Source organism: Podarcis cretensis (assembly GCF_951804945.1).
Source record: "Podarcis cretensis genome assembly, chromosome: 8".
Taxonomy (NCBI): domain Eukaryota; kingdom Metazoa; phylum Chordata; class Lepidosauria; order Squamata; family Lacertidae; genus Podarcis; species Podarcis cretensis.
In genome coordinates, this window is record NC_137177.1 from 87,366,096 (window position 1) to 87,390,790 (window position 24,695).

General features: G+C 50.7%; 1 protein-coding gene across 2 annotated transcripts in view; it reads right to left on the minus strand.

Moving 5' to 3' along the window:
* GFRA2 (GDNF family receptor alpha 2) overlaps positions 1-24,695 on the minus strand; it is a 432,056-nt gene that overhangs the window by 363,167 nt on the left and 44,194 nt on the right. For both annotated transcript variants that reach the window (XM_079987537.1, XM_079987536.1), the window contains exon 4: positions 23,171-23,519. In XM_079987537.1, the coding sequence (XP_079843663.1) occupies positions 23,171-23,519 (349 nt within the window). The remainder of the gene's footprint in view (positions 1-23,170; positions 23,520-24,695) is intronic.

Genomic DNA, 24,695 nt, shown 5'->3' on the forward strand with positions numbered 1-24,695 from the left:
GGTTTTCACCCTTCTTCACTTTGAGGGAGGCTCCAGGGTGGGGGCAGGGAAGGTGCTGTGGCCGCAGCAGGAGAAAGGGGGGGGGGCTGTTTAAAAAGCAGAGACATCACCTTGCAAACAAAGGTCCATATAGTTCAAGCTATGGTTTTCCCAGTAGTGATGTGTGGAAGTGAGAGCTGGATCATAAAGAAGGCTGATCACCAGAGAATTGATGCTTTTGAATTCTGGTGTTGGAGGAGACTCTTGAGAGTCCCATGGACTGCAAGAAGATCAAACGTATCCATTCTGAAGGAAATCAGCCCTGAGTGCTCACTGGAAGGACAGATCATGAAGCTGAGGCTCCAAGACTTTGGCCACCTCATGAGAAGAGAAGACTCCCTGGAAAAGACCCTGATGTTGGGAAAGATGGAGGGCACAAGGAGAAGGTGACGACAGAGGATGAGATGGTTGGACAGTGTTCTCAAAGCTACCAGCATGAGTTTGACCAAACAGCGGGAGGCAGTGGAAGACAGGAGGGCCTGGTGTGCTCTGGTCCATGGGGTCACAAAGAGTCGGACACGACTAAACGACTAAACAACAACAACAACATTTCATTTGCAGCTGCTGCTTATCTTTCTTAGTCGGTCGTGAATACTACTATACCGGATAACCCTTTTTAGAGGGTAGGGGCAGCAGGGGTGAGTTTATGGAAATAAAATGCTTGGGAACCATTGAGAGGTAAATATCAGCCTGTAATATGAGTCTACCATATGCAGTTGGTATAAGGATTTCTGGCATCACGCCTGTGAGAGATGCTCAGTGCCTGCATAGGACAAGGCCACCTAAATACTAAGGAAGCTTCTTCTTATTTTTGCTCCTAGGCTGAGACCTGCTTTGTCCAGGCAGGCGGGTTGAATTATGAATAGTTATTTCTTTGTTTAACCATGGGCTAAAGGAAGCACACAAAGAATAAGCAATATCCCAGGTGGAATATATGGCTTGGTCCTTATATATGGCTTAAATCAAGGCTATCTGAAAGACTCTGTTCCCTCATAAGAACCTGCCCGGGTTTTGAGATCTTCGGGAGAGTCCCTTCTCTCCTTCCTGTCACTCTCCCAGGCACACTTGGTGGGGATGCAGGAGAGGGCCTTCTCGGTGGCTGCTCCCAGACTTTGGAACTCCCTCCCTAGAGAAGCCAGACTGGCTCCCTCCTTGCTGTCCTTTTGCCGGCAGCTAAAGACTTCCCAAACAGGTTTTTTTTAAATGATTTCCCCCCTGTCTTTTAAGCTGTTCTTATTTTGATCTATAAAGGGACGTGGGTGGCACTGTGGGTTAAACCACAGAGCCTAGGACTCGCTGATCAGAAGGTCGGCGATTCGAATCCCCACAGCGGGGTAAGCTCTGGTTGCTCAGTCCCAGCTCCTGCCAACCTAGCAGTTCAAAAGCACGTCAAAGTGCAAATAGATAAATAGGTACCACTCTGGCGGGAAGGTAAACGGCGTTTCTGTGCGCTGCTCTGGTTTCACCAGAAGCGGCTTAGTCATGCTGGCCACATGACCCGGAAACTGTACGCCAGCTCCCTTGGCCAATAAAGCGAGATGAGCGCCGCAACCCCAGAGTCGGTCACGACTGGACCTAATGGTCAGGGGTCCCTTTACCTTTACCTATTTTGATCTATAAGCAGCCTTGAGGTCCGTGTCAAGGGAAGAGGTGGGGTACAATCAATCAATCAATCAATCAATCAATCAATCAATCAACCCTCTGGTGTAAATCTGGAGAAATAGTACATGTTGCATTTTCACAGATTCATTCCCTGGGTGGGTATCTCAGTGCTCAGGTTCTGCTGCATCCCTGATCCCAGGATCAGAGTCGGTCGCATCAATTGCCCCAGGAAGTGTCACAAGCTCGTTGCCAACAAGGAGAGAAATTTGTCACACACACACACACACACACACACCCCACCGGGTCCTGCTCCTGGCTTGTAGCATCCTCCAAGGCAAATGTTATTCTTTGCACAATACATGACAGGCCAGCTGGTAATCTTTCCGTAATATCCAAGCCAGATGTCGCTCTTTCCATTAGGCACAATGAATTCACAGTTATTGGATGAGATTTTAACTGCCAGGAATAAACCTTCCTGGAGCCATTCCAGGGCTTCTCAGGTTTCCGTCTTTCAAGTGGCTCGGTCGGGAGCCCTGGGCCAAGTCCCTGGGTGTGGTGGCATGGAGAAGTCAAGCCAAGCTGCCACTGAAACACTCCTGGGGCAGGCAGGTGGTCCGGTCCAGGCTTCAAAGCTGAAGGGGGACCTGGCTGAGGTTCTGGAAAACGGGATTAATGCTGAAGGGAGGCCAGGAGGCCCGGAGAAGAGTCCAAGAACTTGGTTGGGTTCCTTTCCTGAAATACTTTTGAGAAAGGTATAAAGAAAAACAGATGAAAAACGCAGGCTGACTTCCAAAGGCTCCATTTCAAAATTAAATCTCCCAGTTGTTCCTCTTTGATGAACTCATTACATGAATGTACTTTCCTTCTGGAGCCATTTGACTTGGCCAGGACACACTGAGAATGTATCCCTGGCAAACAAAGAGCACACATCGCTCAAAGTGTCTGGATCCCCGGGCCTCTGTCATGGGACAGGGCCATGATCAAGCGCTGGCCTAAACTGCAGAACCCCCTGAGCTTCCTGTGGCATTTATTTTTATTTATTTATTGCATTTCTGTCCCACCTTCTTCACCAAGAAGCTGAAGATGGCCCACATGGAGCCAGTGTGGTGTAGTGGTTAAGAGCGATAGTCTCGTAATCTGGTGAACTGGGTTCGCCTCTCAGCTGCTCCACATGCAGCTGCTGAGTGACCTTGGGCTAGTCACACTTCTCTGAAGTCTCTCAGCCTCACGCACCTCACAGAGTGTTTGTTGTGGGGGAGGAAGGGAAAGGAGAATGTTAGCCGCTTTGAGACTCCTTAAAGGTAAAGGGACCCCTGACCATTAGGTCCAGTCATGACCGACTCTGGAGTTGTGGCGCTCATCTCGCTTTACTGGCCAAGGGAGCCGGTGTACAGCTTCCGGGTCATGTGGCCAGCATGACTAAGCCACTTCTGGCAAACCAGAGCAGCGCACGGAAACGCCGTTTACCTTCCCGCTGGAGCGGTACCTATTTATCTACTTGCACTTTGACGTGCTTTCGAACTGCTAGGTTGGCAGGAGCTGGGACTGAACAACGGGAGCTCACCCCGTCACGGGGATTCAAACTGGTAACCTTCTGATCACCAAGTCCTAGGTTCTGTGGTTTAACTCCTTAGGGTAGTGATAAAGCTGAATATCAAATCCAAACTCTTCTTCTTCTCTTCTTCTCTCCCTCCACATTTTATCCCCCAGACAACCCTGTGAAGTAGGCTAGGCTGAGAGGTACTGACTGGCCCAAAGCCACCCATTGGGCCTCATGGCTGAGTGGGGACATTGGAACCCTGGTCTCTCCCTAGTCCAACCACTACACAACACTAGCTCTCAACCATGGAGTCACACAGGAGTTGAAGCTACAATCTCCTTGTCCGTCGTCAGATGCCTTATCCCTTACACCACTGGTCCAGTTTTTGTAAAACCAGCCCAGGCCTGTATTTCAAAGCATGCCTGGATTTGAAGTGCTCTGTGCATGCGCTGAGCACCAAAGGGTGCTCATCAATGGTTCCTCTTTACAGTGGTGCCCCGCAAGACGAATGCCTCGCAAGACGGAAAACCCGCTAGACGAAAGGGTTTTCCGTTTTGGAGGCGCATCGCAAAACGAATTTCCCTATGGGCTTGCTTCGCAAGACAAAAATGTCTTGCGAGTTCCTGCGGGGTTCCCCCCCCCCCTTTTCCTAAGCCCTAAGCTGCTTATCAGCTGATCCGCTAAAAGCCGCTAAACCGCTAATAGCGCTAATCCGCTAAACTGTCAATGGGCTTGCTTCGCAAGACGAAAAAACCGCTATACGAAGAGCCTCACAGAACAGATTAATTTCGTCTTGCGAGGCACCACTGTATCCTGGAGAAGAGTGACTAGTGGGGTGCCACAGGGTTCTGTCTTGGGCCCGGTCTTATTCAACATCTTTATCAATGACTTGGATGATGGACTCAAGGGCATCCTGATCAAATTTGCAGATGACACCAAACTGGGAGGGGTGGCTAACACCCCAGAGGACAGGATCACACTTCAAAACGACCTTGACAGATTAGAGAACTGGGCCAAAACAAACAAGATGAATTTTAACAGGGAGAAATGTAAAGTATTGCACTTGGGCAAAAAAAAAATGAGAGGCACAAATACAAGATGGGTGACACCTGGCTTGAGAGCAGTACATGTGAAAAGGATCTAGGAGTCTTGGTTGACCACAAACTTGACATGAACCAACAGTGTGACGCGGCAGCTAAAAAAGTCAATGCAATTCTGGGCTGCATCAATAGGAGTATAGCATCTAGATCAAGGGAAGTAATAGTGCCACTGTATTCTGCTCTGGTCAGACCTCACCTGGAGTACTGTGTCCAGTTCTGGGCCCCACAGTTCAAGAAGGACACTGACAAACTGGAACGTGTCCAGAGGAGGGCAACCAAAATGGTCAAAGGCCTGGAAACGATGCCTTATGAGGAACGGCTAAGGGAGCTGGGCATGTTTAGCCTGGAGAAGAGGAGGTTAAGGGGTGATATGATAGCCATGTTCAAATATATAAAAGGATGTCACATAGAGGAGGGAGAAAGGTTGTTTTCTGCTGCTCCAGAGAAGCGGACATGGAGCAATGGATCCAAACTACAAGAAAGAAGATTCCACCTAAACATTAGGAAGAACTTCCTGACAGTAAGAGCTGTTTGACAGTGGAATTTGCTGCCAAGGAGGGTGGTGGAGTCTCCTTCTTTGGAGGTCTTTAAACAGAGGCTTGACAACCATATGTCAGGAGTGCTCTGATGGTGTTTCCTGCTTGGCAGGGGGTTGGACTCGATGGCCCTTGTGGTCTCTTCCAACTCTATGATTTTATGATTCTATGATTCTATGATATGTAGATGTTCAAGTGCACAGTAAAAATAATGAACTGGGTATAGCAATCAAATAACCTGAGGTACCACTGTAGTTGTTAATTAATTGATATTAATTAATTGATATTAATTATTGTACCTTTATTTTAGGTTTTACTGTAATTTATGTGGGAATTGTTCAAACTGGTTGTGTACTTTTTGATGTTTGATTAATTGTTTATGACTACTTTTGTTTCGAGGGATGCGGGTGGCGCTGTGGGTAAAACCTTAGTGCCTAGGACTTGCTGATCGCATGGTTGGCGGTTCGAATCCCCGCGGTGGGGTGAGCTCCCGTCATTTGGTCCCAGCTCCTGCCCACCTAGCAGTTCAAAAGCACCCCTAAGTGCAAGTAGATAAATAGGTACCGCATTATAGCGGGAAGGTAAACAGTGTTTCCGTGTGCTGTGCTGGTGCTGGCTCGACAGCTGCAGCTTCGTCACGCTGGCCACGTGACCCGGAAGTGTCTTCGGACGGTGCCGGCTCACAGCCTCTTGAGCGAGATGAGCACACAACCCTAGAGTCGGACACGACTGGCCCGTAGGGGCAGGGGTACCTTTACCTTTTACTTTTGTTAGGTTGTAATTATGTACGTTTCCATGTTGTAAGCCACCTTGAACATGGTTTAAACCAGGCATGCTCCAACACTGGACAGAGCGGGGGAGGAGGCAGTGTACACTGATATACAGTGTGGTGTAGTGGTTAGAGTGTTGGACTAGGACAGGCATGGCCAAACTCGGCCCTCCAGATGTTTTTGTGACTACAATTCCCAACATCCCTGACCACTGGTCCTGTTAGCTAGGGATGATGGGAGTTGTAGTCCCAAAACATTTGGAGGGCCAAGTTTGGCCATGCCTGGTTTAAAGTATGGAAAGGTGGCATACAAATAAAATTGTGTATGCATGCATGTATTAACAGGCACACACTCAAAATGTATGCATTAAAATGCACACCTTTAGGTGGGATCATCTGGACTGTTCCCATGCAAGTCCATGAACCACACGTGTGGATTTCTTTCTGTCACAAATGGCAAATAGAATTCAGAATGGCAGCCCGTAAAAAACAACTATAAAATCTACAAGCAACATTAAGTGAGTTTCTTATTTTATACAGAGGAAGGTAATTGAGCCAACTGTTCAAACGGATGTTTTGGGAGCCTCCAAAACTCAGAGAGAGGAGAGAGACAGAGAGAGTCTGCTGAACTGGCACAATTGCTTTGGTCTTTTGCTTCCTTCCTCCACAAAAAGCTCCTTTCTAGTCACCTTGTTCTATATCTTGCCAAGAAGAAGCCTTTCCTTTGGGGAATGTAGGCCATGAAGAAATGTAACCTTTCCCAGAGATGTCATCTGTGTAGCCCTCTGTTCACTACAGTGTCTCTCTTAATGCCCTGACCTTTGAAAGACACGTACCTATTTTGTCTGTTTATCCTTGTAGTAAACTGCATCCAAGTCCCTTAGACTATAGTTCTAGCTCTTTGACTTTTTTGCTCATCTCTCCTCTGGAAGTCTTAATTCCCCTCCGGTCCCTTGAAACTTTGGATTCGCCTGCATCTTTTGGAAGTGTGTGCCTGCAGCAGCAAACACAAAGGGTATGTGGTTCCAGATCCACCTTCCCCAACCCAGTGCCCTCTGGGAGTTGTGGACCACAGGCTGATGGGAGTGATAATCTAATAGAGGTGAAGGCTGCTGTAATGGTATTGTGTGGTTACTCGTGCGTAAACTGCCTCCACTTCGATTAGGTGGTTTGCTCAAACATGTTCAGGGTTAGAGCTCGCCCTCCGTGACCTGTTAGTCACTTGCAGAATCTGCCAATGGGCGTTTCTTGAATCTCTTCCAGCATAAAAGCTGCTTGACCCCAAGTCTCCGCCTATGTTCCCTGCGCGGAACGCGTCTGCGCAAGTAAGGGGATGGCAAGGGCGTGCCAGCGCTCTCTCCGCTGGTTTCGGTTGAAGGGTCTTGGAGCCCTGACACCGATTCCTCCAGCTCCTCTCTATTGGTGTCACACTGAATTCCTTCCCCCAGACTGGTTCCCTCTCCGGCATCGCTCTGGAGCCCTGCCTCCGCTTCTCGCTCTGATGTCAGTTCCCTGACATCCACCTCCCCCCCAGGACCCCCTCCACCCCCGGCCTGACCCGGTGACGTGACCTTGTCCCCACCTTCAGCCGACGATGCAGGGAACCCTCGAAAGGAGCTGTCGTCATCGTCCGAGGACTCAAACCCCGCTTCCCACCCGCCCCGGTTTCTGATGGGAGGGGCTTCCCAATCTGATTCCTCCTCTCCTGACGACTCCCCTCCTTCCTCTGGCGACTCTGGAAAACCCACAAAATCCTCCTCCTCATCATCGGTGGTGGCAAATTGCTCCTCCCAGAATCTCCCCAGAGGTTTGGGCTTCCTCGGATACCTGTTGTGGAACTCTTCCACTAGATACCCACCATCTATTTCCCCTTCTGGAACCCACGTGTTTTCTGACTCGGGCTCCCCCTCCCACGCTACTAGATATTCCACCTGCCGCCCCCGCCACCGCGAATCCAGGATCTCCATTATCTGCTGGTGGTGTTCCTTCTCTTCCAGTGGTGGGTGTCTGAGCCCTTCTCCTCCTACCTCCCGGACTCTCCGCTCCCCTCGGTATGGCGAGAGCAGTGACCTATGAAATACCGGGTGGATTTTCATGTTGTCTGGCAACTTGAGCCTGAATGCCACCGGGTTGACTTGGTGTATCACCTCGAAAGGCCCCAGCCGCTTCGGCCGGAGTTTCTTACACCCACCCTTGAAGGGCAATCCTTGAGTGGATAACCACACCCGGTCCCCCACCCTAATGGTCTCCCCTTCCCGGCGACGTTTATCCGCTTGCCTCTTGTACTCTTCCTTGGCCCTTTCCAGATTCATCTTAAGCTGCTGGTGCAGTGCTTCCATTTCTTCCACGAACTGCTCTGCGGCGGGCACGCTCCACTCTTCCTCCCCCCTCCCGGGAAAGGCCCTGGGGTGACACCCATAATTAGCCAAGAATGGGCTCATCCCCGTGGACACATGCTCCGCATTGTTATACGCAAACTCGGCCAGTGCTAGCTTATCTACCCAGTCGTTCTGCCTCTCGTTGACGTAACAGCGGAGATATTGCTGCAATATGCTGTTCGCCCTCTCTGCCTGCCCGTTAGTTTCCGGGTGCCTCGCCGTCGAGAATCCCACCTCCACCTGCAATAAGCTCATAAGCTTCCTCCAGAACCTCGAGGTAAATTGTTTCCCTCGATCAGAGATAACCCTTGAAGGAGCTCCATGCAACCTGAAGATGTGAGTAACAAACAGTTGTGCGGTTTCCTCGGCTGTCACCGCATGAGAGCATGATATAAAATGGCACATCTTGGTTAGCAGATCTACTACTACCATGACTGCTGTCTTACCTCTGGATTTGGGCAAATCTGTCATGAAATCTATTGATACCACCTCCCAGGGTCTCCCCGGCGTGGGCAAGGGTTCTAGTAACCCTGCCGGGGCTGCCCGCTCCCCCTTGGCTCTTTGGCAGCGGTCACACCCTCGTACATACTCTCGTACATCTTCCCTCACCTTCGGCCACCAAAACTCCCTAGTGACCAGTAACATGGTCTTGTGTTGCCCAAAGTGTCCCGCTGTGGGGTTGTCGTGAAGTTGTCGGAGCACCCTTTCCCGTAAGGCCCCCCCGGGCACATACATTGCTCCCTTGTAATACAATAACCCTTCCCTTACCTCGAAGTCCCCCCGGTCTCTCCCATTTTCCCTTAGTTCCCTGATTCTGGTTTGGGCAAATTCATCCTGGTGAATCAACTCGGTTAGTTCTCGTTTCCCAACCAACGCCCCCCCACAAACCCATCGTTCCTCAGGGAACACATGTCGAGCGTCCGGTGGTCTTCCTCCTTCCGTGTACTCTGGTTTCCGTGAAAGCGCGTCTGCTCTCACGTTCTCTTGCCCTGGCACGTACTTGATCTCAAAGAAGAACTTGGAGAACTCCTGTGCCCACCGAATCTGTCGCTGGTTGAGCACTCGCGCTGTCCTCCAGTATTCCAAGTTCTTGTGGTCAGTGCAAACCTGGATCTTGTGCTGAGCCCCTATCAGGAGATGTCTCCACTGGCGAAACGCGGCATAAATAGCTAACAGTTCACGATCGTACACCGTGTAGTTCTGTTCCGATTCGTTCAGCTTCCTTGAGTAGAAGGCGCACGGCCTCCATGTGTCTTGGGCCGGTCCCGGCTGGAGCAACACCGCTCCTATCGCTCTGTCCGACGCGTCGGTCTCTAGCCTCATCGGTTTCTGCAGATCCACATGCAGGAGCTGTTCCTCCGAGGCGAACGCCTGCTTTAGCCCCTCGAAGGCACGTTGGGCCCCTTCCGTCCAGACGAACTTCTTTTTGCTACTGAGACAATCCGTGATGGGTGCGGTTAAGTGGGCGAAGTTCTTGATGAACTTCCGGTAGAAGTTGCTGAACCCTAGGAACCTCTGCACATCCTTCCGGGTTTTGGGAGCCTTCCATTCCAGCACTGCCTGCACCTTGCCGGGGTCCATGGCTAGACCTCTGTCTGACAACCTGTATCCCAGAAATTCCACTTCCTTGGCGTGAAACTGGCACTTTTCCAGCTTGACCCACAGTTGGTGCTCTCGTAGCCTTTTCAGCACTTCCCTGACGTCCTGGACATGCTGTTTTTCATTGTCCGAATAGATCAGTACGTCGTCCAGAAATGCTACGCAGTTCTTGTACAGCAGGGGACCCAGCACATGGTGCATGAAGCTTTGAAAACAGGCAGAGCCTGACTGTAATCCAAATGGCATAACCAAATATTCAAAGGCCCCCAGGGGGGTGAACATGGTGGTTTTCCATTCGTCCCCCTCTCTCTTTCGAATCAGATTGTAGGCCCCCCTAAGGTCCAGCTTGGTAAAAATCTTACCCTTCCTTACCCTGGTCAGAATATCATCAATTCTGGGCATTGGGAAGGTCACGGGTTCTGATACCAGGTTTAACCTTCGAAAGTCCACGATGAGCCTCAGCTGATCCGTGTGTTTTTTATCCACAAAAAACACAGGGCTGCCCCCCACTGCCTTAGATTCTCTTATAAACCCCCTTTTCAAGTTCTTGTCTATAAAGTCTCGCAACTCCTGCATCTCTCTGTCGGACATGGCATACAGCTTACCCACCGGCAGCTGTGCTCCAGGGAGAAGGTTGATTTGGCAGTCGAAGGGCCTATGTGGCGGCAGCCTGTCCGCTTCCCTCTCGCTGAAGACCTCTTGTAAGTCTGCGTACTGTGGCGGCACCTTCCCTTTCTGCTCCAGCGTGGTTGCTGCTGCTCTGGCCAACCTCACCCTGGGCTTCTCCCCTCCTAGACAGTGTTCCAAACAGTGGGCTGACCCGAAGGTGACCGTGCGTTGGTGCCACGCCACCACTGGATCATGTAGCACTAGCCAGCTCATCCCCAGTATTATTGGGGGTCCCGCCAGTGTGGCCACATGAAAGGCTATGGTTTCTGTGTGCCTGGACACACTCATTCTCATAGGCGGGGTTTGATGTGTCACCTCTCCCCCTAGCAACTCTCTGCCATCTATCGTGGTGACTTGGAGTGGGAAATCCAGTGGCAGCAAGTGGATCTGGTGCTCCAGCGCAAACTCCTTACTAAAAAAATTACAGGAGCTCCCTGAGTCCAACATTGCCTTCACCTTGACTGGGTGCCCATTTGGGAGTTCTAGCGTCACCTCTATCGCTATAGAAACCTTGGGTGGGTCCGGTTGGGGCACTTCAATTAGTTGCTCGCTTGGCTGCTGCGCCCCCCTGTGGGCAGTCAAGCGCTGGCGTTTTCCTGCACCTTGTCTTCTCCCCCCTCCCCCTCATTTCCAGTGGCCCCCACCATCCCTTGCCAAGCCTTTCTTTGTGGGCAGACCCTGGCAAAGTGTCCTGGCCGTTGGCAGAGGAAACATTTCTTGGAGTTTCTCCCAGCCTTTGCTTCCCTTTTGACTATTTGTTGGGCGCTCGGCACCTCGCGTGCGCGCGCCCCATCAATTTCCATTGGCACCACGTCATTGGAAGGCTGCCTTGGCATCTCAGGAATGCGGTAGTCAGGGCAACGCTCCCCTCTCCCTTCCCGCCTTTCCAAAGCGCGCGCTTCCTGGCGAGAGCCTATCGCCAGCGCAGATTTTGTCAGTTGATCCATAGTCTCCGGGCGGGGCGCGCGGGAGAGCTCATCTTTAACGGCTGGGGACAACCCCTCCTCAAACAGCATTCGTATGGGCGGGCTGTCCATATCCCATTCGAGCCTGTGTATTAGCATCGCAAAGCGGGACCAATAGTCTCTAACGGAAAGGTCCCCCTGCTTACATCTCATCAGCTCCCGTTGGGTCACACTCTCCCCCAATTGGCTGGAATACATAGCGTCCATCGCCTGAAAAAACTTCCGGACGTCCTTCATGGCGGGGTTATGCGCGGCCATTAGGGGTCTAACCCATTCCCTCGCGCTGCCCTCAAGATGCCCCACGATGTAAGCCACTTGCGCCGCCTCGTCAGCAAAATCATCATGCTGCAGCTGCAGTGCGTACTCTATTTCTGTCCGGAATCCATTATATTCTTGGGGTTTTCCCCCAAACTTGTGTACCAGTCCGGGCACCTTCTTTGCCACTGGGGTGGGTCTCACCTGCGCGTCCTGGGTGCGCCTCTCGTCCAGCCGCGCCATCAGCAGTGCTACATGCCGTTCCAGCTCCTGGTTCCTCTTCACCAGGTCCTGCGCCCCCGCAGCTGCCTCCGCTGCCCCGGCGCCTCCTGTCTGGCTCATGTTTCCACTGCTTACTCACGAGTAACAGCAAGAGACTGGCAGATTGCTGTAATGGTATTGTGTGGTTACTCGTGCGTAAACTGCCTCCACTTCGATTAGGTGGTTTGCTCAAACATGTTCAGGGTTAGAGCTCGCCCTCCGTGACCTGTTAGTCACTTGCAGAATCTGCCAATGGGCGTTTCTTGAATCTCTTCCAGCATAAAAGCTGCTTGACCCCAAGTCTCCGCCTATGTTCCCTGCGCGGAACGCGTCTGCGCAAGTAAGGGGATGGCAAGGGCGTGCCAGCGCTCTCTCCGCTGGTTTCGGTTGAAGGGTCTTGGAGCCCTGACACCGATTCCTCCAGCTCCTCTCTATTGGTGTCACACTGAATTCCTTCCCCCAGACTGGTTCCCTCTCCGGCATCGCTCTGGAGCCCTGCCTCCGCTTCTCGCTCTGATGTCAGTTCCCTGACAGCTACAAAGCTGAACCAGGCTGCACTGTGGACCAGTCTTGGTCTAGTCCAGCACAGGTAGATATGTTTATTTTTTAAAAACATGACCACCTGTGCTGGATCAGACCGCAGTGGGGCCATAGAGTGCAGGTGGAGATTTGTAGGTGTCTATCTTAATTACTTTCTTGGGCTTCATGATCACTGCAGATGGTGACAGCAGCCACAAAATTAAAAGACACCTGCTTCTTGGGAGAAAAGCAATGACAAACCTAGACAGCATCTTAAAAAGCAGAGACATCACCTTGCCAACAAAGGACCGTATAGTTAAAGCTATGGTTTTCCCAGTAATCATGTATGGAAGTGAGAGCTGGACCATAAAGAAGGCTGATCGCCGAAGAATTGATGCTTTTGAATTATGGTGCTAGAGGAGACTCTTGAGAGTCCCATGGACTGCAAGAAGATCAATCCTCTCCATTCTGAAGGAAATCAGCCCTGCGTGCTCACTGGAAGGACAGATCCTGAAGCTGAGGCTCCAATACTTTGGCCACCTCAAGAGAAGAGAAGACTCCCTGGAAAAGACCCTGATGTTGGGAAAGATGTAGGGCACAAGGAGAAGGGGACAGCAGAGGACGAGATGATTGGACAGTGTTCCCGAAGCTACCTGCATGAGTTTGACCAAACTGCGGGAGGCAGTGGAAGACAGGAGTGCCTGGCGTGCTCTGGTCCAGGGGGTCACAAAGAGTTAGATACGACTAAACGACTAAACAACAACAACAACATCTCATTTAGGAGGCCAGCCAGGGCTGGGTCAGAGAAACCAGCAGCCAGCCAGTCACAGAGAACATCTCCTTGCACGGCGAGACTTGTTGAAGTGAATGGGCGGTCCCTGACAGCATCTTCCATCACTCTGGTACATTTCAATGCACCCACCAGGGGGATTGTGCTCAAAGGTTTATGTTCCACTAGCAAAACTTCCTTTTCAAATCCCACCTGCGTATTTGTCGGTGTGATGTTGTTTCCTCTTAAGAGCCTGTGTTTTCTTTTTAATTCACAGCGGTTAAATGCACTTGAAGAGGAGCCCCCTCCCCGTGGCATCCCCTCACCTGTGCTCAGAGGCCATGATTACCTAGCGAGGGAAGGGAAGAATTAAGGGCATGCATCATTTGATTTTAATTGAAGGAATGTTCTGTCCCATTGAACTGCTAACTAAGCCGAACACAGGATTGTGTTTACATAAGCAAGCCCCGAGTCGATATAGACTTGCTGTCACGTTAAGTCAATACTTATGAAAGTTCTCTGTTTAATTATTCAGTGAGGATTGACTTATTATTGTGTTAAGATGGTGGTTAGCCTTGAGCAAAGGGAGCCGCAGAACTGAAAAGGCTTCTTTCGGCTTTCCCCGGAATGGGCTGGGGCTCAGAGATAGAGATAGAGATAGAGAGAGAGACGATCTCTCACATCTTCACCATCGTCAGAAGCTCCTTCGATTGGGGGGGGGACAACACAGCTGGGGATGGGGAGAAGGAGGCAGTTTTCCATTTTATTATCTTTCCATTCATACATTCCCGAATCAAAGCACGACCCCAGCAGGCCTTGGAGCTGAATATCAGCCAGCTGAGATCAATGATTCCCTAACAAAAAGTCACCAGCCTTATTTCACTTTCAGAGCTAATCGAAGAGCCTCGATTCCCCCAGATGTATTGTTCCACGCCACCCCCGTCTCTGAGCGATGAGAGACTCCAGGGCTCCTGCATGCTTAGCCAGGGTTCGGATTGCCTGGAATGAAGGTCAGTGGAGCCTGTTGCATCTTTAGGGTATGTGGTTTTATTTACACCGACATACTGAGCATAAGATGAAGGGGTTCACAGCATCAATGCCCCAGCAGATCTTTCTTCTCCATTAATCACAGCTTTGGCTCCAGCACAGAGCAAGCAGGTCTCTGTGTATCCTGATTCTAGCCTACATCCAAAAGCTCAGCTCCCACAAACTACTCTGGCTATTTGTTCTCCTGCCTAGCAGCTAGGTGAGGAGCGACCCATCCCTTAGCTTTGAAGGGTCCCATCACTTAGTTGTAGCTCTTGCAACCTGGCTCACTCTTTTGGGATGCTGATGAGGACTCTTAAGTGGCCAGCCAGTCTTTGTCATATCAAGAAACTTATCTATTTCAACAATAGAATCCTTTATTAGATTCTGAGCCTTGCTGCCCCCAAGAATTGGAGGGTCTAAACTTAGGCATCATCCTGACTGACCTTCACGCCCCCCCCCATAAAACCCCACAACAATATGCTTGCAGGGATGAACATGTTCCCACCCCCCTGGAAAAACAAAGCTCAGGTCAGGGGGAGGTATATATGGATGTCATGAGACCTGTCCAATCAAAGGGAGGCTCGGGGTCACCTCCCCCTTGTGGAGCACTTTCCATTCAGCACAGCCCCTCCCCTCCATTCCTCCCTGATGGGGACCAAGGAGAGCTGACATTTCCCCATCTAACTACAGTACATGGACAGTATTTATATAATCACAGGGGAGGTTGTGGTCCTGTGTGAAGGGTGAGTCAGCTGAATGTCATTCTGTCATGAAAGAAATGGGTGTGGGTGTGTCATTTCTATGACTTACAGTTCCAACATAATGCTAAGCCTGAGTTCAAGCTTTGTTTTCCCATGAGAGCAAAGCATCCAAGGTAAGCCATTAACCATGGATCCCTGTGGCACGTGAACAGGTGTTACCTGCCATGGTTTATTGATCTAGATAACCATTTTAGGTAAAGGTAAAGGGACCCCTGACCATTAGGTCCAGTTGTGGCCGACTTTGGGGTTTCGGTGCTCATCTCGCTTTATTGGCAGAGGGAGCCGGTGTACAGCTTCCAGGCCATGTGGCCAGCATGACTAAGCCGCTTCTGGTGAACCAGAGCAGCGCACAGAAATGCCGTTTACCTTCCTGCTGGAGCAGTACCTATTTATCTACTTGCACTTTGATGTGCTTTTGAACTGCTATGTGGGCAGGAGCAGGGACCGAGCAACGGGAGCTCACCCCGTCACGGAGATTCGAACCACCGACCTTCTGATCAGCAAGTCCTAGGCTCTGTGGTTTAACCCACAGCGCCACCCGCGTCCCTGACAACCATTTTACCAAGCGGTAAAGGCGGGGGAAGCCTTACGACTGGATGAAACCCCCAACCTTGGTTATACATGAGAAAACAAAACAGGGAAAGAATTACATTGCATTGCTAGACACGCTAGAAAATCTGGCCAGTCACATTGGGCTCAACTCCCACAAAGAGAACTGACTATTGAGCAGATGATGAGCTCAACATCACAAATATATGGCTCTTTCCCTAAGAAGCATTTCTGAACCCCTCCTCTCCACAGATTAATAGGCAATTCTGATTCCTCTGCTGCCCTGCCTATTCTCTGGCTAAAACCTGGACCTGTGAACAGCTGCTCCAAGCCCTTCTCATTATGTAGTGTAATGAGAAGGCCGAACCGCTCTGGTTGTTGGTTTTATCCAGAGATGCATCTACTGTATTACCAAATGACATTTTGCCCATTGCTGCAGGGGATGTGAAGCTCTTTGGGTCCAGGTAAAAAATAAAAATAAAAATGCAAGCGTCCCACTTGGAACACGGATGCTCTCAGAGTCAGGTCATTTAATGAGCATCTTCTCCTCTTTCGAGGTTTTCCGTTGGAGGGTCAGGAGAAGAGAGTCTGAATTGAAGGAACAACCCCAATGAAAAATGAAGGTCTCTCCTTGCCTCTGGAGACGGTGGAAACACAGCCTTTGTAGAAGATGGGAAATTCTTCCCAGGCAGCACTCAGTGAAGCATGTTAAGACCAGATTATTTGTGGTCCTGATTTGCTGATGCAAGATGAAAAAATACAGCAAACTGCAGCTGCTGAAATCAGCTCTTTTCATCCTTTCCCCTCCTCTTTCCCCTTAGCTGAGGTTATGGTTTTGAAAAAGGTTTTATATTCTGAAGCTAAAACCTGTCCGGTACAATCAGAGCCGCGGTGCAAAGAGTCTGTCAGAAATCCCCGCAGCTGCGGGGAAGACAAGAAAAGCCACACAGAGGGGAACGAGGGTGCCAGCAGAGGGAGGGGGTGCTGCTCCTTTTTTCCTGCCACCTTTTTCCATTCCAAGGGGATGGGGAGCCCGATCCAGGCACCCTGGGGTGGGAGTGGGGGCTTTTCCTACTCTCAGCCAAGGTCCCAAGGGGTGGCAAACTGCACGTGGCATACAAATGCATGGGAGGGTGGTTTCCTGGCTGATGCTTTAATGAAAAGCGGGTCATTGGGAGGGTGAATCACAGAATTGTGGAGTGGCAAGGGAACTCCAAAGGCCATCTAGTCCAACCCCTCGCAATGCATGAATCCCAATAAAGAATCCCTGACGGGTGGCCCTCCGACCTACTGTATCTTTTTTTAAACACACACACACCCAACGAAGATTTGTACAAGGGAGTGACGGTGTTGTTAGCCATTCCCCTGCAAGCCACATTCCCATTCTTCATTTCTGCCCTCCTGGTTGCATTAGCAGTTTGACCCCAGTCCTATAAGGGGCAACCCGCTCCCCACCTCCTTTCCTCTGATGTCTTCCTGCACTTGAGATAACAGTAAGGGGGGGGGGAAACAACTCTCTTTAAAGACTCTCCAATTACAGCTCATCTTTTTGCCTATTAGCTCTCGGGTTGGAGGTTTAATTACCTGCTGTCCTCCTAGCACAGAAACCTTATCTTGTCTCTAGGTTGTTATTGGGGTGGTAAGTGCGGTGTTCTTGGTTGTAGCTGGAGTCCCATCACTTTGTTGTTGTTTAGTCGTTTAGTCGTGTCTGACCAGAGCACACCAGGCACTCCTGTCTTCCACTGCCTCCCACAGTTCGGTCAAACTCATGCTGGTAGCTTCGAGAACACTGTCCCACCATCTTGTCCTCTGTCGTCCCCTTCTCCTTGTGCCCTCCATCTTTCCCAGCATCAGGGTCTTTTCCAGGGAGTCTTCTCTTCTCATGAGGTGGCCAAAGTATTGGAGCCTCAGCTTCAGGATCTGTCCTTCCAGTGAGCACTCAGGGCTAATTTCCTTCAGAATGGATAGGCTTGATCTTCTTGCAGTCCATGGGACTCTCAAGAGTCTCCTCCAGCACCAGCACAGCACCCATCACTTAAAGGTAAAGGTAAAGGGACCACTGACCATTAGGTCCAGTCGTGGCCAACGCTGTGGTTGAGGCACTCATCTCGCTTTACTGGCCGAGGGAGCCGGCGTACAGCTTCCGGGTCATGTGGCCAGCATGACTAAGCCGCTTCTGGCAAACCAGAGCAGCGCACAGAAACGCCATTTACCTTCCCGCTGGAGTGGTACCTATTTACTTGCACTTTGACGTGCTTTCGAACTGCTAGGTTGGCAGGAGCTGGGACTGAGCAACGGGAGCTCACTCCATGGTGGGAATTCGAACCGCCGACTTTCTGACTGGCAAGTCCTAGGCTCTGTGGTTTAACCCACAGTGCCACCCGAAAACCGAAGGAATGAGCATCAAGGAGGCATTTTTCCCCAAGAGAAGCCAAGCAGCGCCTTCCACGTGGTCTCTTGCACCTGGCACTGCATGTTTCATAAGAAAATAAAAAGAGCACCTGCTGGGTCCGGCCAATGGCCCATCTAGACCAGCATCCTGCTTCTCACAGTGGCCGACCAAATGCCTTTGGGAACCCCACAAGCAGGATTCAAGCACGAGAGCCCTCTCCCTCCTGCGGTTTCTAGCAACAGGTATTCAGAAGCGTTGCTGCCTCCGACTGTGGAGGCAGAGCAGAGCCATCCTGGCTAGTAGCCATCGATAGCCCTCTCCTCCACGAATTTGTCCAAATCCTCTTTAAAAGCCATCTAGATTGGTGGCCATCATTAGTTCCTGTGGGAGAGAGTTCCACAGGTTCACTATGTGCTTTGTGAAGAAGGACTTTCTTTTCCCCCAGTCCAGCTAGAGCTGCTACTTCAGGTCAAGGTGCATACAGTGACCAACTGTGCATTATTTAGAGGCCATGATGGCTTCCATGGAATCCACTCCTAATGCTTTTTGACTTCCGACCCGTGTGCTTTTCTCCAATGCCTTCAGCCACCCAATTTCCCTTCCCCCTTGCTGTCCTCTTGGGCCTGCAATGCTCCCCCTTTATACCTCTATGCCCCTCCCCTTTCCCACCAAGCCTTCGGGTTCGGTCCCCTTGTGCCCTGACCCTCCTGGCAGTAACCTCTGCCAATCACAGAAAACAACGGCCCATCCTAATATACCAGTATACCCACCAGATTTGCCCTCTTTTACACCTTCCTCCACTTCTGCTGTCATCTTTTCTGGGCTGATTTATATACATACATATTATCCTTCATTCCTTATCTCACTTCTCCTCATGTAGAGCACAGAGTAGCTACCAATGTATAAAATATAGCAATAAATGGCTCCTGAAAGCACAGACTAAAAATACAGCCATAAAAATGCCATTAAGCAGCCTATCACAAAGGCCTGCCAGAACATAAATGTTCTTTGCTGGCATATGAATAAAGTTGGGGACGGGAGGAGTCAACTTGACCTGCAGAGAGAATAAATTCCACAAACAGGATGCCGCCACCAAGAAGCCCCCGCCCTCAGACCATCCTCAATGGGGGGACCACCAGCAGACCCCCCCCCCAGCTCCTAACGCCCAAGCTGGTCAGCACTGGGCAAGACACTCCATTGAGTACTGGGCTCTTAGTCATTCAGGGATTTGTACATTAGTACCAACCCTCTGAAACTGGGCCAGGTCATTTTGTTGATGAAATATGAGCCTGTCTTGCCATTCTAGATAATAAATGGGCAGTAGCATTCTGTACCAGCTTCAGCTTCCCAAAGTACTTGGGCAAGAGGATCCCAGTGTGCCAGGACCTCTCCACCCACAGAGGCCAAGCTTCCCTCTTTGGACTCCAGCTCAGAAGCCCCAGCGAAACCATCATTACTCCTGCTCTACTCAACAACTGCTAGCTAAAGCCAGCTAGGCTGCTTTAATTGAAGAAGTTTCTGCCACCAAAGACAGAACAAGCCACTGAGAGAGAGCTGCAGCTTTTATTCAGGACTCAGCCTTGGAGCGCAGAGGCTGAAACAACACCTAGGCTTTTATGGAGCCTGCACCAGAGCCCTGCATGAAACTGTCCAAGGTGCCACAGAAGGCTCTCCCTCAAAGCAGAAGAGACTCAGAAAAGTTCAGGCAGCCCCCTGCCCATTTCCTGACACTCGGCAAACTATCCTGTACTGGAGCAGAATATTCTGCAGGTCTCTTAAGAAGAGCAGCTGCTGGATCAGGCCGATGGGGCCCCATCTAGTCCAGCACCCTGTTCTCACAGTGGCCCACCAGATGCCAGGGGAAACCCTTCTGAAGGCATTCCACATGGGACAGTGAAAGTACTTTTGAAGGACCCCATCCCCACAAACCTTGTGCAAAGCCTGTTAACGGAGGGAACAATGTGAAAGGTGCCTTAATATCAATGCTAGATGTTCCATAAACAAATTTCCCTTTAGAATGGCCTGGTTGGTTCCAAACCTATTTCGGTGGTCCCATTTGCCACCCAGAATTCACTGCTCCCAGTTCCACAGCAGAGCTAACCTCAAGAGCCAGTGTGGTGTAGTGGTTAAGAGCGGTAGACTCGTAATCTGGTGAACCGGGTTTGATTCCCCGCTCCTCCACATGCAGCTGCTGGGTGACCTTGGGCCAGTCACACTTCTCTGAAGTCTCTCAGCCCCACTCACCTCACAGAGTGTTTGTTGTGGGGGAGGAAGGGAAAGGAGAATGTTAGCCGCTTTGAGACTCCTTTGGGTAGTGATAAAGCGGGATATCAAATCCAAACTCTTCTTCTTCTTCTAATGTATAGAAAGAAACTAACAGGACAATACAGTGGTACCTTGGGTTAAGAACTTAATTTGTGCTGGAGGTCCGTTCTTAACCTGAAACTGTTCTTAACCTGAAGCACCACTTTAGCTAATGGGGCCTCCTGCTGCTGCCGCGCTGCGGCAGCACGATTTCTCATCTTGAAGCAAAGTTCTTAACCTGAAGCACTATTTCTGGGTTAGCGGAGTCTGTAACCTGAAGTGTCTGTAACCCAAGATACCACTGTAGTTGCTTGATTAGCCGAGCATCTACCTAAGAGTGTGCAGAGGAGGCACAAACACCAAGCATCAGATGCTGGCCATGCCCAGGGACTCTTTCTTGGGCAGCAGGAGGGTGAGGTGGCTGCCCAACATTCCTACTGAGCAGGCAGAGCCAAGCTGGAGCACGTTTCCCATAGGCTTGTGGGTCTCCCTTTGGGGCATCTGGGTTTCGACTACGAGAACAGGATACTGGACCAGATAGGCCATTGGCCCAATCCAGCAGTCCCTTCTGATGTTCTTATGCTCTTGCACTCAGGTTGTGCTTGCAGGCTTTCCACAGACATCTGGCTGGCCACCCTGAGTACAGGAATCATCCCTCTTCCAGGGTTAGGCTTTGCCAGGGATTCCCCATTCCTGGGCACTTGTTGGGCCTGGGCCCAGTTCTACTCCAAACACCATTTCCCAGGCCTTTCTCTACTATTATCATTAGGTAAAGGGACCCCTGACCATCAGGTTCAGTCGCGGACGACTCTGGGGTAGTGGCGCTCATCTCGCTTTATTGGCCGAGGGAGCCGGCGTACAGCTTCTGGGTCATGTGGCCAGCATGACTAAGCCGCTTCTGGCGAACCAGAGCAGCGCACGGAAACGCTGTTTACCTTCCCACCAGAGTGGTACCTATTTATCTGCTTGCACTTTGACGTGCTTTCAAACTGCTACGTTGGCAGGAGCAGGGACCGAGCAATGGGAGCTCACCCCGTCGCGGGGATTCGAACCGCCGACCTTCTGATTGGCAAGTCCTAGGCTCTGTGGTTTAACCCACAGCGCCACCCGCGTCCTTTTTATCTATTATCATGGGATAATAGATATGGGAGAGCCTGAGAAATAAGATGACCTTTTTGGTTTAGAAAAGAGTAGAGCAAGAGGGAGGGAGGGACATTGCAGTGCTTGGGACTTTTTAATTTAGTTTAGGAGAGTAAAAGGTGACATGGTAGAAGTTTATAAAATTATGCATGACTTGGAGAAAGTGAATAATGTTTTCTCCCTCTCTCATAACACTAGAACTCACGGACATCAAGTGAAGCTGAATGTTGGAAGGGTCAATGCAGATGTTTAAAAAGGACTTATTTATGCAGTGCAGAGTTAAACTGTGGAACTCACTCTTGCAGGAGGCAGTGGTGGCCACCAATCTGGATGGCTTCCAAAGAGGATTGGACAAATTCATGGAGGAGAAGGCTACCGATGGCTACTATGGTTCTGAATATCAGCCACAGGAGGGGAAAGGACTCTTGTACTCAGGTCTTGCTTGTGGGCTTCCCAGTGATGAATCTGGTTCCTCGCTTGGAGAACAGCTGGACTAGATGAGTCCTGCTGGCTTGATCCACCAGGGCTCTTTGCATGTCCCTATGTGCTGCAGTTCATCCACTAGCCATTCCAGCAGCTCAGAATTTCTTCCCTCCACCTCCTGCCTTTGTACCCAGCATTTAGCAAGGGGCAAGGGGAGGCACACAAGGATTGGCAGTGCCCATTGGCCCTTGGAAGAGAATATTGCCCTGGCAGCTGATTAGACTGCCGGGGGAGTTCTGGCAGCTGGAGAGACAGAGAGACAAAACCAGAGAGACAGGGCAGAGCAAGAGACCGAAATTCAGGGAGACAAGTCTAGCACTAATGATGTTTCCCCCTTGGCCAGCACTTTGACACCTCCTTTTTCAACATCACTTGCAATTTCTTTCTCCCTGATCTCCTGAGACACATCCCTGCCCCTGTGTCCAGCCCTAGCAGAGCATCACGTGACCTCCCACCCCCACAAACACGCAGACACATGCGCCTAGACCAGCTCCCTTCCCTTGCCTTCCTAAGCAGGCCTGTCTTCTTGGCAAAGCCAGCTCCAGGTTGCCTGGTCCATTGGGGCCAGATGATTGACAGGATCCCCATCCTGTCCCACAGTGGCAGACATGAGGGATGAACCAGCATGGCCAGCACTGTCGCCTTCCCCAACAGCACCCCATCTGCGTTAGAGTAATAGAATTGCCGAGCTGGAAGGAGCCAAAAGAGCCATGTAGCGCAAGGCAAGAATCACAGCTAAACTATCCCTGACCTCTGTTCAAAAAATTCTAAGAAAGAAGAGCACAACATCTTTCAAGGAAGTCCATTCCCTTGTCAAACAGCTCTTAACTGTCAGAAATTTCTTCCCGGTGTTTAGTCAGAATCTCCTTTCTTGTAACTTGAATCCTTTCATTTGGCTCCTACCCTCAGAAGCAGCACAAAACAAGCTTGTCCGTCTTCCCCATGACAGCCCTTCAGATATTTGAAGACGGTTCTCCAATCGCCTCTCAGTCTTCTCTTCTCCAGGCTAAACATTGCCAGCTCCCTCCACTGTTCCTCGCAATTCTTGCTTCCAGACCCTTAATCACCTTGGTACCCCTCCTTTCCACACTTTCCAGCTTGTCAATCACAGGACTCCAGGTGGGGTTGGACCAAGACAGCATAGAGTGGTACTATTACTATTACTTTAAAAAGGGAAAAGTTGACAGCTATGATTTCCCCAAGAACACTCGCAGCATGCACCCAAATCACTGCGTCAAAGCAATCCATCGCCAGAGATGCTGGAGACACCATCAAAAACCACACATACCCAAAACTCAGAGCCACAAATGGACCACAATGACAACGTTTCATTGGTGAGCCCAAGATGCTGAGCCCGTTTTCCTTAGTGACCTTCCTTTGGAAATAAACTCAAGTGCTCAAGCCCTTCCTTCCTAGGTATCTTCTCCCATGTTTGAAAACTCTGCTAATAACAAAACTCAAATTTCACAGACCATTCATGAAACCCGGCTTCACAGAGAGGCGGTCCTTACCGGCAGAGGGGGTCCGACCTGCACAGACTGCGGAGCTCCAGGCAGTTGGGCTTTTCCTTGTCCTCGTAGGAGCAATGGGGGACGATGGTCTGCCGGCGTCGCTCGGCACACGCCTGGTCCCTGCAGGAGCAGAAGAGCAGCCGGTAGGTGTACTCGTGGGGCACGCGGTCGAAGAACTGGCGCAGGGCTTTGTGGCACTTGCGGCGGTTGCAGCGCTCCGTGGAGGAGATCTCCTTGTTGCAGATGGAGATGTAGCTCGAGCGGAGGCGCTTGCAATTGTCGTTCAGGTTGCAGGCTTTGGCTGCGTCGAGGCAGTGGTTGCTTTTGGCGTTGGCAGTCGAATCCATCCCTGTCCCAGAAGAAGAGAAAAAGGGGTTACTGTGCATAAGAACAGCCTGCTGCTTCAGGCCAAGGACCCACCAAGTCCAGCCTCCTCTTCTGACTGTAGCGATGCACAAGAGCCCTCCTCCCTGTGTGATTTCCAGCAACAGGTATGCAGAAGCATTGCTGCCCTCAACTGTAGTGGTACAACATAGCTATCATGGGTAATAATAATAATAATAATAATAATAATAATTTTATCGATACCCCGCCCTCCCCAGCCAGAGCCAGGCTCAGGGCAGCTAACACCAATAAAATCACAGTAAAAATATAATGGGGGGGGGGCAATTTAAAATACAGGTTAAAATGCAGTTTAAAATGCAGCCTCATTTTAAAAGTAGCCAATAGATCAAGACCATAAGGAGAGGGAAACATAAGGGTCAGGCGGAGTCCAAACCAAAGGCCAGGTGGAACAGCTCTGTCTTGTAGGCCCTGCGGAAAGATATCAAGTCCCGCAGGGCCCTAGTCTCTTGTGACAGAGCGTTCCACCAAGTCGGGGCCAGGGCTGAAAAGGCCCTGGCCCTAGTTGCGACCAATCTAACCACCTTGCGGCTTGGAACCTCCAAAGTGTTGTTATTTGTGGACATTAAGGTCCTCCGCGGGACATAACAGGAGAGGCGGTCCCGTAGGTACATGGGTCCTAGGCTGCGTAGGGCTTTAAAGGTCAAAACCAGCACCTTGAACCTGACCCTGTACTCCACCGGGAGCCAGTACAGTTGGTAAAGCACTGGATGAATGTGATCCCGTGGCAAGGACCCCGTAAGGAGCCTTGCTGCGGCATTCTGCACCAGCTGGAGTTTCTGGGTCAGCTTCAAGGGCAGCCCCGCATAGAGCGAGTTACAATAATCAAGCCTGGAGGTGACCGTCGCATGGCCAGATCAGGGCGAGAAAGGTAAGGGACCAGCTGCTTGATACGGCGGAGATGGGGAAATGCCACCTTTGCTGTGGCTGCAACCTGTGCCTCCATGGAAAGAGAGGAGTTGAATGTTACACCCAAGCTCTTGAGAGAAGGCAGTAAAGGTAAAGACCATTAGGTCCAGTCGTGGCCGACTCTGGGGTTGCAGTGCTCATCTCGCTTTATTGGCTGAGGAAGCCAGCATACAGCTTCCGGGTCATGTGCCCAGCATGACTAAGCCGCTTCTGG